General features: G+C 38.4%; 1 protein-coding gene across 2 annotated transcripts in view; it reads right to left on the bottom strand.

Moving 5' to 3' along the window:
* The window catches only part of Fnip1 (folliculin interacting protein 1), a 107,323-nt gene that overhangs the window by 20,641 nt on the left and 67,353 nt on the right, over positions 1-19,329 (bottom strand). For both annotated transcript variants that reach the window (XM_045152414.1, XM_045152413.1), the window contains 5 exons: positions 18,112-18,183; positions 14,174-14,309; positions 10,594-10,795; positions 8,071-8,156; positions 299-445 (listed from right to left, as the gene is read on the bottom strand). In XM_045152414.1, the coding sequence (XP_045008349.1) occupies positions 299-445; positions 8,071-8,156; positions 10,594-10,795; positions 14,174-14,309; positions 18,112-18,183 (643 nt within the window). The remainder of the gene's footprint in view (positions 1-298; positions 446-8,070; positions 8,157-10,593; positions 10,796-14,173; positions 14,310-18,111; positions 18,184-19,329) is intronic.

Raw genomic sequence — 19,329 nt, forward strand, 5'->3', positions numbered from 1 at the left:
TTTTTTTTATAAAATGAAGCTATCATAAATGACTATAATTCAAAAAAAGGGGGAAGATTCAGAAAATTCTATAACATGAAAGGAATTTTAACTTAATAAAGCTATTTCTATTGTTTTAGCAGCTCTGTGGCTATATGAATAAAAAACAATGTTAGAGTAGTTTTGATTATCAATAAGAAATTATTACAGTGATAACAGATCATCCCCTCAATTCTATAACTGGGTTTTCTCAAAATCTAGATACCCAGTTACAGTAAATGATTAAATAAAGTGAATGAATGAATAAAGCAAGCCATACTGATTTTTGGAAGCATTTTCCATTAGAAAAGTGAACTCCTTCATGAAACGGTGGCAAAGCTGGTTCTTTTCTGGAGTCCCTGACATCATCGTAAGCCATACAGGCTCTCCAATTCGTGGCATTGTATAGAGATTACAAACTGTTGTTCTAAAAAGAGAAAGAGACATTATGAAATTTCTAATTCCCCAACTACACACTCTTCAAGATTATGCTGCCAATTTGGACCTTAAACTGTGCTTATTAAAGCTCCTGAGAACTGTCAGTGAACCAATCATTCCTTCTGTGCTAACAGCATAGCAACCAGTGTGGGAAATACTTTGTAGTCTGCTTTCTTCCAGTGACAGTGATCCTGGAGTACATTATTTTCCTACTTCTGAAATAAATAAGTGTCTTCTAGCTCTTAGATATAAAGATAACAGGGCTACATAATTTGTGGAGCCCAAATGTATCTAAAATATATGTTGTATTTGAGATTACTGTAAAATAGTAACATTAAAAAAAAAAAACTGGCTGGGTGTGCTGGCACACACCTTTAATCCTAGCACTAAGGAGGCAGAGGTAAGAGGATTGCTGTGAGTTGGAGGCCACCCTGAGAATACACAGTGAATTCCAGGTCAGCCTAAACTAGAGTGAAACCCTACCTCAAAAAAACCAAAAACAAAACAAAACCTAGATTAGCAGTGTAGGGGCCTATGCACCATTATGAGTCAATGTGTTATTGTTACAAAGTCATCTAAGAAATGATGAAGACACTATACATACACAGCAAACTGTAGGAGACTCAATATTCTGCAGGTTTTCCTTGAATCACCGCAAGGGAAGACTACTATGTTTGTTAATGCAGTGCTTTCTGGCTGTCCCTTGTATTATATAAATATAGTTAGTCCTATGCCTTAATACTCTCTTCTGAAGGCTTCAAAGTATATTCATGAGTCAATTCTCCTTTTTTCTTTCATGTGTGTGACATATGGTGAATAAACTTGAGTGTATATAGGCCAAAGGAGAACTCTGGATTCCTTGCTTATCACTCGACCTTATATTTCCTTGAGGTGGGGTCTCTGCAATCACAATTGTTATCAGTTAGGATATTCTATTCTGCTATTCTTCTGCTTCTGCCTCCCCACAATGGGGTTATAGACATGTGTGGCTGTCTAGCTTTTTATGTGGATTCTGGGAGTTGACCTTAGTGTCCAACCAGAGAGGCCCCAATGCTTAAACAACAAATGCTCTTAACCACCGAACTATCTCCCCAACCCCAACTCTTCCTTTTATATAAACATCTATTCAACCAAATCTTGTATATTCACAAGATTAACCAATTCTGCAAAGCTTGAGGCTTTAGAAACAAGTACAACTTGCAACAGCTGCAGAACAGTGTCCTGTCTTCCATGTTTTTAACACTGCTCTCTAGCAACTTTTGGCAAAGATGGAAAGTGCTGTCAGCAGTGTTCAGCATAGTTGCTACCAATGATATGTAGCAGCAGGACAACTGAACTCTGAGACCTGTAAATGAAGAACTGAATTTGGTATTTAAATCAGACAGCCACATGCGGCTAGGGGTTCAGAATATATTAGAAAGTACAGCTCTAGAAAGTTCTTTAAGATGTCCAAAAATTCTTTTACCTACCTCAGTATACTTCTCTAATGCCTAATAATCTAAAACAGAAAAATAATTCTTTTATCCATGCAATTTTTATTGAATTCTTAATCACAATGAGCACAATATATTGAAAAATATGAAGACAATATTCCACAATGGCAGAAATAACAAATATAGGGGCTTTACCCCATCCTGCCTTCTCACGGGCAATAGCTCTTCATACTCTCTTCTCTTAATCCATTAAAGTCTCTCTAAACTTAAAAAAAGCAAAACAAAAACAGAGGAGACAACAAATACAGACCACTTTAACAAGTTCTTGATATGGGATAAAATTATTGCTGGGAATTAAAAACAAAATATTAAAGGTATTTTTTCCAGGTATTGTGGCACACAACTAAAATCCTAGCACTTAGGAGGCAGAGGCAGGAGGGTCACTGCAAGTTCAAGGTCAACCTGGTTTAACATAGAGTATTCCTGACCAGCTAGGGCTACATAGCAAGACCTTATCTCAAGCAACACAGCAAAAAAGAATTAAAGACATAAGATAAGAATAAACCTTAAAAAATATTTCCATTTATTCATTTACAAGGGGAGGGAGAGAAAGAGAGAAGGAATAGGAAAAAGAATTTGAGAGCATGGGCATGCCAGGGCCTCCTGCCACTGCAAACAAACTCCAGATGCATGTACTACTCTGTGCATCTGGCTCCAGATGGGCAGTGGTGAGTCAAACCTGGGATGGCAGGCTTTGGTAGCAAGCACCTTTAACAACTGAGCCATCTCCCAGGCACAAAATAAAGTTTTTTGCTTTTCTTGTTTATTTGTTTCAAGGTAGGGTTTCACTCTAGACCAGGCTGACCAGGAACTCACTCTGTAGTTCTAGGCTAACCTTGAACTCACAGCATCCTCCTACCTCCTTCACCAAGTGCTGGGATTAAAAGGTTTACCACCATGGCCAGCAAAATAAACTTTTTGTAACATAAATTTTGTACAGTAAGAATGAAAGGAATGTGACAGAGAAAAACATTGTTAGTATACAAAGTAGTAATATAGAGATTACTAAATATTCTCAAAAAGGATGGAAAACTGAAGTCAGAATGTTTGTTCCCTCTCAGTTCCAAGGCCCTAAATACATTATTACTTACAAATTTACAAAGCAACAACCACTATAATAAACAAAGTTGGAAATGTGCCATCAATGAAAATTAAAACCAGAGATTTCATAAAATTCCAGGAGATAAAACACATAAAGTATTGAAAGAATACCATATATCTAATATTTCTAGCTTATGTTAGTTTAGATGGAATATAATCAAGGTATCTGTAAGAAATGTAAATGCTCCTAGGACCTCCAATGAAGCCATAGATGTTGCACTTCCCTCCTCTGAAACTGCAGCAGGGACATTCCTCTGATGGTGGCGAACCAGAATTCTGTGACTCTGAGTCTTGCCCCTCTGGACAGTAAATAACTACCTTATCGCAGAAGACAGCTGCCTGTACTTAAGCTTATTTGAAGAAACCCTACACTCGTGGATGTCAATCTCTCCTCTCTCTAAGGGCAGGAGAATTCAAGCAAAGGACTGTAAAAGTCCAGACCTATCTGAGTTCAGGGCCTCTGTTGGTTTTGGCATTAGCCAGAAGTGGTCCACACATGAATAAAGGCTCTCTCCCTCTTTCTGAAGTGGATTTCGCCTGATTATTCTTATTGACTCATTAATTCTTATAAGAGTATGAACAGTACTTAAAGAAGCACAATTAAGAAAACTAGCATAGTCTTACAGAAGGGAGAGTTAGATAAAGTAGAATTTTTCCTAAGACAAGGCTCAGGACTCACTAATGCATGGTAAATTAGAGGCCACAGAGGACCAACAACTAGCAGACTACATGAAGACTAAGGGAAGATCCATAAATGATTGGTGGACCCACAAAACCCCCACAATTACGGGAGCAGATAAAGTAAACAAATCTCTTCCTAGCATTTGGTTCTTTCATAGAATATAAACAGAATATCATGTGTTATTAGTTATTAGTATTCCTGTGTGAAGGAGAGGTTAAGATTAGAGTGGGAGATACCTACATATACTCTCCTTTCAGGGAGAAATAACGATAAAAGGTCGAGAAGAATTTTCTAAGGTAAAGATGCACAATCAGAAGCCTGCTGTGCTAGTTTGAATATGTGTCCCCCATAGACTCAGGTATTTTACTAAAGTTTTAACTTTGGTCTGGCCTGGAGGAGGTGTCACTGACTGAGGGGGGATCCTGGGATCAAATCCTAAAGTAAGTTTAAGGGCGGATCTGACTTCCAACCCAAAGTTATACAGAATAAGTCTGAGCTCTGGTGGCTGGTGCTTGTTGCCCATTTGTACTTGCTGCTTGTGATTTCTATAGACTCTTTGGTTGTTTCTCTCTGCCTCAATGTTATGGAAGCAGCTCCTCCTGCCATTGATGTAACTCCCCCCCGGTCTGTAAACTAAACCTCTTTCTCCCTAAACACTGCCTGCATTGGATATACATCCCAGCATCATGGAGTTGTCTGTAACACCTGCTATTGCAAATTCTTGTCTTATATCTCACCTGGTAGTCTCACTGTTAACTATGAATGGCAACCACATCACAATAGTGTTTAAAGAAAGCTTGCAAGAAGGGCGGGCGGGGGGGGGGGGGAAGAACGACAGAAAGAACACACCATATAGTAGAATATCATTGCATCATAAAAAATTGAGATGTTGTCATTTGTGAAGATCATGATGCTGACTGAAATAAGAACCAGTACAACAACTACATGATCTCACTCACATGTGGAATTTAAAAACATTAACCTCATGAAATTGAGAACAGAATGTTTACCAGAGGCTTTGGGAGTAGGGAGGAAGGGATGGAGATAGGTTCATTAATGAGTAAGAAGTTATAGCTAGAAAAAGTTCTGGGGCTGGAGGGATGGCTTAGTGGTTAAGGTGTTTGCCTACAAAGCCAAAGGATCCTGGTTCAATTATCCAGGACCCACATAAGCCAGAAGCACAAACTGGTGCACACATCTGGAGTTCGTTTGCAGTGGCTGGAGGACCTGGCACACCCATTCTCTCCATCTCTCTCTCTGCCTCTTTCTCTCATAAATAAATTACATGAGATGGAGTCTCACTATTTTGCCCAGGATGCAAACAATTCTCCTGTCTCAGCTGCCATGTAACCAAGGCCATAGGTATGTACCATCATGACCTATACTTCATGTACATGTGTGCATACACATACACACACATATACACTAAGGTAGAAGAAAGGTTTTTGAGTAATTTCAACACAAAGAAATGATAAATAGGGACTGGGAAGACAGCTCAATTGGCAGCATGCAAGCATGAGGATCTGAGTTCAAACCCAAGAGCCTACATAAACAAGCCAGGCTTGGTGGTGCATGAGGATGCACAAAAACAAACAGATCCCTGGGGCTCACTGGCTAGCTAGTCTAGCACAATTGGTGAGCTTTAGGTCAGATACTCTGTCTGATCCAAACAGGTGGATAGTGTTTCTGAAGAACAACACTCAAGGTTGTCCTCTGGCCCTCACACGTTCACACATGAACAAATGCATCCTTGTACTCCATGTATACGTAAAAAAGAAATGAGTTCAGAGGACAAATATGTTTACTCTAACTTACAACATTACAGAATGTATGGATATATTAAAACATCACATGGTATCATAAATATACATTTTATGTTTTTGTAATCAACTAAATATTTTAAATATAAATATAAAAAATGTTTCTGTGAAGTAAGAATGGGAGATGTAAGAGATGGGTAGGATATGTTTCATTCATTTTGATTATTTCAGAATTTATCTAATGGTATAAGGACCTTTTTGAAAATATGTATGACAAAAACATCATCACAAACATAGTTTTGCTTACGTAAATTATTTCCTCCCAAGGCCAAAATTAAATAAAACAACACTGCTGTGGTATTCTGAATGTAGGCCCCATAGACAGGCTTGAGTTTTGAGTGTCTGGTGGGCGAAGCCCTACTGGTGAAGAGGTGTCACTGGAGGCAGATCTTGGAGTCTAGCCCTAAGGTGGGATTGGTGACAGATCTGAATTCCAGCCCAAACATATGGAGAGAGCAGTTTGAGCTCTGGAAGTTCATGTTTGCTGGTGTTGGTATTTGCTTCCTGTAGTTGTTTCTTTCTGCTTGGAACTACAGAACTGTGTCTGGTTGGATGTTTATTCCAAAATGTGGAGCTGACTGCAACAACAGCCTAAAATTATTCAGTGTTTCTCTCTACATATCCCCTTAACCACTTAGGTTACTGCAAAGAAAAACAAGATTTATTATAGCTACTTTTAATACTTTTTATTGTAGTGAATAAAACCTGGTAATACATTTTTCTTCTCAATAACTGAGTTCAACAAATTATTAAAACAATACTCACAAAAATAAATATTTTCAATTTAAATATACCACTCACTGGTCACTTCCATTTTTTGTTTTGTTTTTTAAGTTCTATATATGACATGCCTATAGTTTCAACAGCAGTTCTGCAACATCACAACTTAAAACAATCTCTAACTTGAAAATGTGATGTGGTAGATAGAAGGCTCAGTGGATAAAGTACTTGCCCTGCTAGCGTGAGGACTAGAGTTCAGATGCCCAGCATCCACATGAATGCTGTGTGAGCATGGTCGTCCTCTTACAGCTTGGAAGGTAGAAACAGGGATCCCTGGGGCAAGCTGGCCAGCTAAACTAGCTGAATCAGCAAGCTCTGGCCTTCAAAAGCATGCACCAGCATACACTTACATGCACAGTCATACACAAGTGCACAGACATACACATGAACACAGGCATGCATATCACACACACATGTACATAAAAAGTAAATGTGATGAACATTTTAAACCAGAAATTCAAAAGATCCCTGACCAATCAATAATGGTTACTTATCAATAAAAAAGCATGCACCTAGTTTTTCTACAAGTGACGTGCAGGAACTCCTGGTAATAATAAGCCATGGAGGGTACAGACAGATACACATTTTAATTAGTATGATATACTCATTTTATAATTAGCTTACTATGCCCAAAGATAATGATTTCTTAACTAGACTAATAAAGTGCCATTTGAAATAAACTAGGGCAAATAAATATACTCTTGCTTTACCAAGTTGTTTCTCAAATGGTCTAATATTAAAAATAATACTGTGGGGATGGAGAGAGAGTTTAGTGGTTAAGGTGCTTGCCTGAGAAGCCTAAGAACTCCTGTTCGAATCCTCTGCATCCCACATACAGCAAGACATGACTCAAGCATGCAATGCCACGCATGCACACAAGGGGGCACACACATCTGGCGTTCGTTCACGTCCCTGACATGCCCATTCTCTCTCTCAAAATAAAAATGACAGGCTTAGCGATTAAGCGCTTGCCTGTGAAGCCTAAGGACCCCGGTTCGAGGCTCGGTTCCCCAGGTCCCACGTTAGCCACATGTACAAGGGGGCGCATGCGTCTGGAGTTCGTTTGCAGAGGCTGGAAGCCCTGGTGCGCCCATTCTCTCTCCTTCTATCTGTCTTTCTCTCTGTGTCTGTCGCTCTCAAATAAATAAAAATAAAAATTAAAAAAAAAAGAAGGAAGATCTTGAAATTAAAAAAAAAATGACAGCCTGAGCCAGAGTGAGACCCTTCCTCAAAAAACAAACAACAAAATGATATTGTGATGACTTGTGTGATGTTAATAACACAAAAGCCAAATGCCTTACTAAATTACACTTTCATATGACTATGATACAAAAAACAAAAACAAAGAACCACAGTCCTGCACTCCGGAGGCTGAGGCATGAAGATCACAAATTCAAAGCTGGCCTGGATTACATAGCAAGATCTCGTCTCAAAACGGGGGGAAAAAAAAATATCCACTAACAGTAATTTAAATAATTTTTTTTTTTTTTTTAAGTTTTTCGAGCTAGGGTCTCACTCTGGTCCAGGCTGACCTGGAATTCACCATGTAGTCTCAGGGTAGCCTCGAACTCATGGTGATCCTCCTATCTCTGCCTCCTGAATGCTCGGATTAAAAGTGTGCACCACCACGCCTGGCTTAAATAACTAAATTTTAATGAGAAAATGTTAAGGAAAAGAACTATTTTCTTGTGAACACTGTAAAGCAACTCTGAGTTTTGGAAAAGCAAGGAACATGTACCTGAATTCATTTAGGGCATCAACTATTCGATTGTACGCCAAACTCCTCTGGCTGGCATCGGCTGACCTCCGGCTCATTTTCATAGCCTTAAAAACAACCATTCCACACTTAATTTGTATATCAATCATGGTCACAACATGGAAGGAAAGAAAGTACTTTACTACAAGTATTTACAATGGCTTTCTCCCGCATATGTCATTCACTATAACAAAAATTAAAATTTTCATCTGTTACAAAAATCTCTGTGGTAGCTATAAAAATGCAAAATGAGAATACATAAAGAAACTAATATTCACAGTCTCTAGTTTATAAAATAAACACTACCTTTCTTTTGTTGTCCTTTTTTTTGAAACATGGTCTCACACTGTAGCCCAGGACTAGCCTGGAACTCACTATGTATCCCAGTCTGCCCATAAACTCATAGCAACCTTCTTGTTTCAGCCTCCCAACTGCTGGGATTACAAGTGTGAGCCACCATAACTGACTGAAAATATTTTCTATATAACACACAATAACTCATTAATAGTAGGCTAACTCCTTAGTATTAGACTATGGTGTTACTTTACTATATCACAGATAGGCAGAAGCTTCCATTAACATTTTTGAAAACCTGGAATTTAAAACTCTACTAAAGAGTATCTTCAGTTATTAGGTATTATCTACTTTCATTTCTTTTTTTAAATATTTTCTATTGACAAGTAACATAATTGTAAACAATATCCCATGGTAATTCGCTACTTTCATTTTTTGTTTGGTTTTGGTCTAGCCCAGGCTGACCTGAAATTTACTATGTAGTTGTCTCAGGGTATCCTCCTACCTCTGCCTCTGGAGTGCTGGGATTACAGGCATGTGCCACCATATCAGGCTAGTATCTACTTTCTCCCCCCAGCCCCCAACTCCTTCCCCTTCGGTGCTGGGGATTAAATCCTAGGCTTTGTACATGGTAGGCAAGCTCTACCATTGAGCTACACAATATTTGCTTTCACTTTTTTTTCCCCTAAGGTAGGTCTTATGCTAGCCCAGGATGACCTGATAGTATTCATTCTGTAGTTCTAGGCTACCCTTGAACTCACAGCAATCCTCCTACCTCTACCTCCCAGGGGCTGGGATTGAATGTATGTGCCACCATGCCCAGTCAATATATGCTTTCTTAAAAGGATATTTAAGACCAGGCGTGGTGGCACATGCCTTTAATTCTAGCACTCAGAGAGGCAAAGGCAGGAGGATAACTGTGAGTTCAATGCCAGCCTGAGACTCCATAGTGAATTCCAGGTCAGCCTGGACTACAGTGAGACCCTATCTTAGTGGGTTCCAGTCTTTCCTAAAGTAAGCATCAATGCTCTTACAACAATGTCTTGAAGCTCCCTGTCATACAGCCATAGCTTCTTAACTGTTGTGTAAGTATCAGACTTACTTTTATCACAAGCCCTCTCCCAACCCACTGTACTTCACTATGCCACATCTTCTGACCTTATCTGTGGTGTTCTTATCCATCCTATGAAAAAAAAAGTTAGTAACCTTTCCTTCCCAGTATTTCTTTATATTCATCTCTGTTTTATTTTTCTTCATAGCACCTAATACATCTAAAAATGTGTGTACACATTCATTTGCTATTTTACTTTTTATCTGAGAGAGAAAAGTGGCATAGAGAGAAAAAGAATGGGTATGCCAGGGCCTCCAGCTACTGCAAATGAACTCCTTGCACCAGCTTGTGCATCTGGCTTAAGTGGGTACTGGGAAATCAAACTTGGATCTTTTGGCTTTACAGACAAGTGCTTTAACTGTTAAGCCATCTCTTTGGCCCTGATTTGCTCTCTTTGAGGTCAAAAGAGTTATGCTTTCCCCCACAAGTTTAGTTCAGTTGCTGGAATTAGTCTTGCTATATTATTGCCCCTCAAATATTTAGTTTCTAAATTTCTGGCCAAGCATGTTGGCACACACCTTTAACCCCAGCACTCCAGAGGCAGAGGCAGGAGGAACTCCATAACTTTAAGGCCAGCCTAGAACTACAGAGTGAATTCCAGGTCAGTCTGGGCTAAAGCGACACCCTACCTTGTAAAACTAAAAAGCAACAACAACAAAAACCCTTACTAGTCCTGAATTTCTGACAAAATTAGTTTCAATCTTTTTAAAAAGCTCCTCAAGGGCTGGAGAGATGGCTTAGCAGTTAAGCGCTTGCCTGTGAAGCCTAAGGACCCCAGTTTGAAGCTCGATTCCCTAGGACCACATTAGCCAGATGCACAAGGGGGCGCATGTGTCTGGAGTTCATTTGCAGTGGCTGAAGGCCCTGGTGTGCCCATTCTCTCTCTTTCTCTGTCTGTCGCTCTCAAATATAAATAAATAAACAAACAAAATTTTAAAAAAAAAGCTCCTCAAGAAACAATCCAATGTATTTGTATCTCTTGAACTATGTTGCTATGTTGTAAAGCACCTATAAAACAGGTGCAAAATGAATAAATGTAATGCTTAATAAAGAGAATTAAGAGAATAAAAACCTAAGTACAATTAAATTACTCCACTTACCTGTTCTATTGCACTCTTTAATTTGTTCATGTGGCTTTCAAAGAGAGGAAAATGTGAAAAAAAGAATTCATTAAATTTGTTATTTTCATCTTCATCTTTGGATAATGTAAAGATGACTCCAATGGCAATCTTCTTTTTCCTCACAATTCCTGGGTTAGGGCCACAGCTCTCATCTGACAGATTAAAGCTTTCTTCTATAGACCTTAAAAATAAATTTCTTAATTTACAAAAGTGAAGCAAAACATTAAATTTGCAATATAATCTTGTTAAATCAATATAGGTATAAGCTAGAGGTCTGCTATTTTATCACAATATTCTGAAAGTTCATAATAATTGCATATCTGAGAAATCTAACTACTTCATTCTTGCTGTGAATATTCATGTCTTATTGAAAGTTATTAAAGAAGCATGAGAGAAAGAACAGTGGGTAAGGCACTTGCTTGCAAAGCCTGAAAGCTTGGGATCAACTCCCCAGTACCCATGTAATTCCAGATGCATAAAATGGTACATGTATCTGTAGTTCATTTGCAGTGGCAGGAGACCTTGGCATTCATTCATTCATTTTCTCAGTCTCTCTCTCTCTCTCTCTCTTCCCCTCTCCCTCCCCCACTCCTCTTACAAAAATAAACATTAAAAATAGAAAGTTATTTCTAAGAAGCAGATAATGCCAAGTCATGAACAAGCTTACAATTTCTGAATTTTAAGGATTTTAATGAGTCCAGTATAGTTTATTCATTGTTTTAGGATCTACTTAACTTTGATTCTGGGAGTAAAATCAAAGATGGAGTAATAAAGGGCATGAGTAAATGAGGAAAATGAGAAGTTTCTGTATCTATGCTATACACAACACAGACTTAATAAGATCATTTGATGAGAAGGAGGTTGACTAAAGAGAAAAACTGAAATATCAAAATATGTGGTACGTGAATGAAAGCTCTAAACATAAAACTGAGAAGAAAATAAAAGGGAAAAGGTTCCTAAGACTAAATGTGGCGATGGTTTCTTCAATGTAACAGACTAGTCACAGACACAAACAAACAAACAAAAAAGCTAAATTGAACCATATAAAAATTAAAAATTTTTAGCTGGGTGTGGTGGTGCTCACCTTTAATCCCAGAACTCAGGAGGCAGAGGTAGGAGGATTGCTGTGAATTCAAGGCTACTCTGACACTAGAGTGAATTCCAGGTCATCCTGAGCTAGAGATACCCTACCTCGAAAAATCAAACATAAATAAATAAATACATTATCAACAGAATCAAAAGGCCATTCGTGGAGAGGAAAAAAAAATGCAGCTGGTAAGGGATTAATATCCAAAATATATAAATAACTCATAACTCATCATCAAAACAAACATACCTGACTGAAAATAGAGCAAAAGACTTAAATGATATTTATCCAAAGATACTGTGCAAATAGCCAATAAACTCTTTTGGGGGGAAGGCTCCAATAAACATGTGAACAGATGCTCAGTATCACCAGTCACTACAGAAATGTAAATCAAAACTACAGTGAGAAGAAAACACTGTGTGCTCAATTAAGGGATGGAGGGTACTGAGAACGCAGGGAGCACTAGGTCTAGAATCCCAGGACCAAAGCAAAACAAAAACCAGAACAGCATGTGTTGGTGAGAATGTAGATATGAGAATCTGTATTATTGCTGATGGAACTGTAAAACTGTAAAGTCAGTATAAACAAACAGTATGGCACTTCTTCAAAAATTAAAAATAGAATGATCATATGACCCAGACACTCTACTTCTGGGCGTACAACCAAAAGGATGGAAGACAAGGATTTAAACTAGTATCTGTAATTCATAACATCATTATTCACAACAGTCAAAAAGGTAGAGGTGTGGTGGCACACCTTTAATCCCAGCACTGGGGAGGCAGAGGTAGGAGGACTGCTGTGAGTTCAAGGCCACTCTGAGCTAAAGTGAGATCCTACCTTGAAAAAACAAAACAAAACAAAAGGGTAGAGGAAACCTATGTTTCTAAAGACAGATAAAGAGATAAAAATGCACTCCTAATGGAAGCTTTAACCATAATGAATACATTTTTTAAAATTTTATTTTGTTAGGGAGAGAGAATGGGTGTGCCAGGACCTTCAGCTGCTGCAAACAAACTCCAGACACATGTGCCAACCTATGCATATGGCTTATGTGGGTCCTAAGGAATTGAACCTGGGTCCTTTGACTTCGTAGACAAGCACCTCAATCACTAAGCCATCTCTCCAGCCCAGGAAAAAATTTGTTTCGTAATTTTATTTACTTGAGAGAGAATGGTAATGGGCACACCAGGCCTCATGCCACTGTAAATGAACTCGAGATAGAAGCATGTGTCACTTTGTCTATGTGGTTTTATATTTTGTGGATACTAGGGAATCCAACTCAAGCTGTCAGGCTTTGCAACAGTGTCTTTAACCACTGGACCATCTCCCTAAACCTGAATTTCTTACATATGCTATAACATGGATGAACCTTGAAGACATTATACTAAGCAAAGTAAGCCAGATGTAAAAGGATAAGTACCATATGATTCCACATATATAAAGTACTGACAATAGTTAAATTAATGGAGATTTAAAAAATAGGACAGGGGCTGGAGAGACTGCTTAGTGGTTAAGGTGCTTGCCTGCAAAGCCCAAGGACCCTAAGGACCCTAAGGTTTGATTCTCCAGGTCCCATGTAAGTCAGATGCCCAAGGTAGCACATGTGTCTGGAGTTTGTTTGCAGTGGCTGGAGGTCCTGGACCACCCATTCTCACTCTCTCCCCCACTTCTGTCTTAAATAAATAAAATGTTAATAAAAAATAATACGACAGGTGGACTGGAAGGAATGCTTAGTGGTTAAGGCACTTGCCTGCAAAGCAAAAGGACTCGGGTTCAAATCCTCAGGACCTACATAAGCTAGATGCACAAGGTGATGCATGCATCTGTAGTTTGTTAGCAGTGGCTGGAAGCCCTGATGTCCATTCTCTCCCTCTATCTCTCACAAATAAACTAAATAAATAAAAATTTAAAAAATACACCAGTCAGGTTGGTGAGTTGGCTCAGAGGTTAAACTCACTTGGCTGAAAAGCCTACTAGCATGGATTCAATTACCCAGTACCTACATAAAGCCCTATGCACAAATGGTACATGCATGCAAGTAGAGTTTGTTTGCAACAGCAAGAGGCCCTGCCATGATCATTCTCTTTCATTCATTTATGCATCCATCTATTCATTCATATTCTCTCTCTCTCCTTGAAAATAATTAAAAGAAAAATACTAGGACAGTGGTTGAATGGGGCAAGTGAGGGAGGAGTGGAGAGTTGTTGTTTAATGGAACAGTTTCACTTCAGATGACTTATTCAAGAATTAAATGGTGATGATGGTGAGAAGGTACTTAGTGCCACTGAACTGTGTATCTAAAAATTATAGCAGTAAGTTGTTTTTTATAACTTAGCATAATTTTTAAAATGTGATAAAAGTTGGCAAGTTTTCAGGTCCAGACTTCAAATACACAAGATGCAAAGCCCCAGACTTTAAAACCATCAATTTGTGTTTAAGGAACCATTCAATATTTTTCAAATTCCACCTTACCATCTAGGAAACACCCCATTTTCCAAACTTGTTGTTTGGCTTCGTCGCCAACGTCGCTGGTAGCTGCTGGCACAGCTTCGGGTAAGTGAGGAGTTTGGAGAAGGAAATGGGGTGATGAGCAAACTGCTTAGAGATGCTGTGAATGAAGTCAGAAGAACAAGTAAAGTCAGTGAGTAAGCATTTGACAAATGTCTTTTTGACACACTGAAGAGAAGAGTAGATCAGATTTTTCATTGTGCCTCAGGAGCATCTTGAAATTTTCCATTGAAAAAAATACATCATGGGCTGGAGAGATGGCTTAGCAGTTAAGACACTTGCTTGCAAAGCCTAAAGACTGAGGTTTGATTCCCCAGTACCCATGTAAGCCAGATGCACAAGGTGGCACATGCATCTGGAGTTGGTATGCATTTTTGAGAGGCCCTGGTGTGCCCACTCTCTATCGGCCTCTCTCTTTTTCTCTCTAATAAATAAAAAATTTTAAGTAACTTTAAATAAATCCATCATATTTTGAAGCAAAGTCTCAGAAGAGAAAAATCACATATTAATGGTACATTTGCAAGTATCTCTGAGAGTATTTCTTTTTAGTATCCTCCTCTGTTTCTGTAGCAAGGTATTACCTCTTCGGCCATCACTGTGTCCACTAACTTTGCCGAACCCTCACAGTCCTTAAAGGAAACCTAATGAAAGTCAACGTTTGAGTGGCATTTAAAAAGCCCAATTACATAACTCATGAATCACTCTTGCATAAATTTTCAAGCCTTTGACTTTTAGTAAGAGTCATGACTATGTTGCAAAGAGAGTACTGTATACGCTATTCCCTGAAGCATTCCAAGGTGGCAGATATATTACAGAAGCCCCAAATGTTATAACAGCTGCAATACCCTACTCATCCCCAAACTCTTCTCTGAAATCTGTGAATTCTGTTTCTTGCTTAAATTGATGACAAACACAACTCTCTCTTTGGCTTGGGCTTAGGGTCCTTACCTCCTCGAGCAATCTGTGCTAGGCCAGAGAGGCCTTACTTTGTTTGGCAGTCTTGCAAATTTCTATCTTCATGATTAGATTATAGTCACACATTGAAAATTTGTAAACATGAAAAGTATTCACACCATCTTTATAAATGATCTTTACAAAAGCACATGCCAGATGATAAATTGTTTTGGACAAGAAATAAAATAAAACCAAGATAGTGTTATTATGAAGATTTGATGGATTCAATGACAGAAGTACTTTTTTTTTTTTTTTTTGAGGTAGGGTCTCACTCTGGCTCAGGCTGACCTGGAATTCCCTATGGAGTCTCAGGGTGGCCTCGAACTCCTGGTGATCCTCCTACCTCTGCCTCCACTTTATGTTTTAAACAAATGAATGGAGAACAGAAGAATTTGTTCTAAGCTTCTTTCTTTAAAGATCACTTTTTTCTGAAAGTACTACAGAACTTTGTAGTGTATGAATGGTATGGCTTCATTTAAAGATAAAATGTGGGCTGAAGAGATGGCTTAGCAGTTAAGGTGCCTGCCTGCAAAACCTAAAGACCCATGTTTGACTCACCAGATCCCACATAAGCCAGATACACAAAGGTGAGGGAAGTGCAAGGTTGCATATACCCACTAGGTGGCGAAAGTGTCTGGTGTTCAATTACAGTGGCTGAGGCCCTGGCATGCCAATTTTCTCTCCCTCCCTCTCTCTAAAATAAAAATAAAATAATGGGGTTGGAGAGATAGCTTAGTGCTTAAAGCAACTGCCTGCAAAGCCTGAAGATCCAGGTTCAATTTCCCAGGACCCACATAAGCCAGATGTACAAGGTGGCACATGTGTCTGGAGTTCATCTGGAGCAGCTGGAGGCCCTGGCATGCCCATTCTCTTGCTCTATTTGCCCCTCTCTCTCTCTTAAATAAATAAAAATAAAATATTTAAAAATAAGGAGCCAGGCATGGTGGTGCATACCTTTAATCCCAGTACTTGGGAGGCAGAGGTAGGAGGATTGCTGTGAGTTCGAGGCCATCCCAAAACTACATAGTGAATTCCAGGTCAGCCTGGCCTACAGCAAAACCCCACCTCAAAAAATAAAATAAAATAATTAAATAAGTAAAATGCTACCCTAAATTTATAAAAATTACTATATTCTAGTATGAAAAAACCAACACTATTCAAATAAAATGTAATTAGCTTTAAATGACATGTAAATTTATTAACTTAACACCACATTGTTTTAGCCATGCTCTTAATTTACACATAAAAATATAGAGAAATCAACTCATCATTCTCTCAAATATTGAATAAAAGAATATGAATTAAATTCCTACTACTTGTTTCTTGAATAAGGGTAAGTTCTCTTACTACACCAAATGAAGATATATTCCTCTTGAATGTTGGAAGGGGGGCATTCTCAGCACAGAAATGGTAAATTTATGTGATGTGAAATATGTAAATTAGCTGCATATAACCATTCCCAAGTGTATACACGTTTCAAGGTATCATGTTGCACATGATAAATATAATTTTAACTGCAAATTTTATGTTAATTAAAAACAAACAAAAAAAACCTCCTGCCACAAAAGTCTCAATCACAGAAGCAAGCAGGTACTAAGAGAAATGTTCTTGAGATGCTTTATTTCTTTGCGGCAGCATCTTACTCTAATGCAGGCTGGTGTAAAACTGACTCTGTAACATCAAACTCCATATGGCACTTCCACTCAGTCTCCCAAGTGGTGGGATCATAGGCATGAGCTACCATGCATGGCTTATTTTAGATTTTTAATTACAAAAGGAGGGTGGGATTATTTAAAAGATGGGCGTATTTCCTATTAAAGTAGTAGTTCTTGGCCGTGAATACTTATCAGAATCAGAAAGCAATTTTTTATGTTGTTTCTCAAATACAGAAGCCTGAGCCCCTCTCTAGGCTAATAGAAGAGAGCTCAGGTATCTCCATTTTTTTTTAAACTTCACCATGATATTCTAATGAACATCTAAAGATTACAATACATTATAAGACTAAACTTACCATTTATATTCAAACTGAATCATAACCAACTTAGTATATCTGTCCAATTTGACAAGGCAGACCTATACCAGACCTATACTTTTTAACATTTAGTAGCAATACAAGCCTAAGATGATGATTCCTTTCACTTAGCACTGTCCTCTGAGCAACAATACACACTTCTTGTTTTATAGCTAAAATGCCTCTGCATGGAAAATTTCTAATTCTGAAAGATACAATTCCAGCACTGCTTCTAGTAAAGCATTGCTGGTACCGCCACTAGCCCAGGCTAAGTGAAAGGCCCTTCCTCTCTGCTCTGTGCAGGAATCTATGACTGAACACATCAAACAGATGATATCCTGGTCTCCCAGACTATGGACTTTGCTTGCTTGCTTGTTTATATATATACATGCATATATAAACTTTTAAAATATTTTATTTATTTGTTTGAGAGAGGGAAAGAAGCCGAGAGAGAGAGAGAGAGACAGAGACAGAAAGACAGATAGACACAATGGGTGCAGCAGGGCTGCCACCCACTTCAAATGAACTCCAGATGCTTGTGTCACCTTGGGCATCTGGCTTACATGGATCCTGGGGAATCATACCTGGGTCCTTTGACTTTGTAGGCAAACGCGTTAACAACTAAGCCATCTCCCCAGCCTGTTTGTTCTAATACCAAGCATGTTTCAATAAATACCTACTATACATACACATTTTTATAGTTAGTATGTAAAAAAAAAAGTCTAACACTGGTTTACAATGCCTAAGCTTTCTGAGCAAAGGACAATCTGACAATTCAAACTCTATTTAGCAGCAGGCAGATGTAAGCTAATGTGTTTTCTTCTTCTTCTGATCAAGCCTAAGATGATAGTATGTATTCATCAGCATTCCATCCCAAACACACTTTACAACATGAAAAATCATCTTATAAAACCTGAAATGGTGAAAGTGACATTACCAGAGCGCGCTATGCCACTGTCTCTGTCCTCATTCAGCTCTCTTCCAGGCATGTCCATTGGGTTGCTGTGAACTAGAAAATAAGACAAAACTGTCAGTTATAAAACAGATTATTATACAGGTGGATGTTGCTCCTTTTAAATTGCAAAACTGATCATGCTTCATTCATCTAATTGCATTCCTTTATGTTTTTCAAGAGCATGGCACCAACCCAACACCAAGAGCTATTACTCAGTTGAACAAGCATCAGATCAATCTGAATGTTTGTCACATAGTATGAGTGTAATTCAAGACATAGGAAATCCAATGGTACTCAAGTTCATATTACAACATATTCAATAGCATAAAAATATTCATAATCTGGGCCGGGTGTGGTGGTGCACGCCTTTAATCCCAGCACTTGGGAGACAGAGATAGGAGGAATGCAGTAAGTTTGAGACCACCCCAAGACTACATAGTAATTTCCAGGTCAGCCTGGGCTAGAGTGAGATACCCTGGAAAATATATATATATTTATAATGGCTATTAAATGAAAAATAACAAAATGAATGTTGGTTGCTGAGGCTAAATGAAGACAGTATTGTGGTTTTCTATTAATTCTGCCCATATCAATGTTTAGACAAAACATAAAACAAAGAATAAACAATTAAGTGTTTGAAAAATTTCAACAGCATGATAACAATTTTGCTTAAAAGGAAGGAAAGGTGCTGAGGACATATCTTGGTGGTAAAGCATTCAGCCTAGTATATACAATGTCCTGCATTTGATTCCCCCACGCTGATGGGGGAGGGGGAGCATATATGGTAGCAAGATATCTATGTGTTTCTTGAATCTATATTTTCTCTGCAAAACTGCTCCCATCTAATCTATCTAATCTGCATTGTTCCTATCTAATACTTATGTGGAAAATCAGAATGAAAACTGAATGTGAAGTAGCAGGGTGTGGTAGTGCACACTTGTAATCCCAGCACTAAGGACAGGAGAATCTTGAGTTTGAGTGAGGCCAACTGTGGCTACAGAAGGAGGACTTATGGGGGATGGGAGCCAGGAAGGCCTAAAGTGATAATAATCTAAGAACAGTAAGTAAATCTACTCCCATTCTTTTTATGTATAGTAGAGTACAATGCAAGAACACTGTGCTTGAAATATGAAAAAATATGAAATAGGGTTATGTAATAATTTAACAACATAAATAATAATGTAGATACTCTGTAATAAT

This window comes from Jaculus jaculus, chromosome 6 (assembly GCF_020740685.1).
Source record: "Jaculus jaculus isolate mJacJac1 chromosome 6, mJacJac1.mat.Y.cur, whole genome shotgun sequence".
Taxonomy (NCBI): Eukaryota; Metazoa; Chordata; class Mammalia; order Rodentia; family Dipodidae; genus Jaculus; species Jaculus jaculus.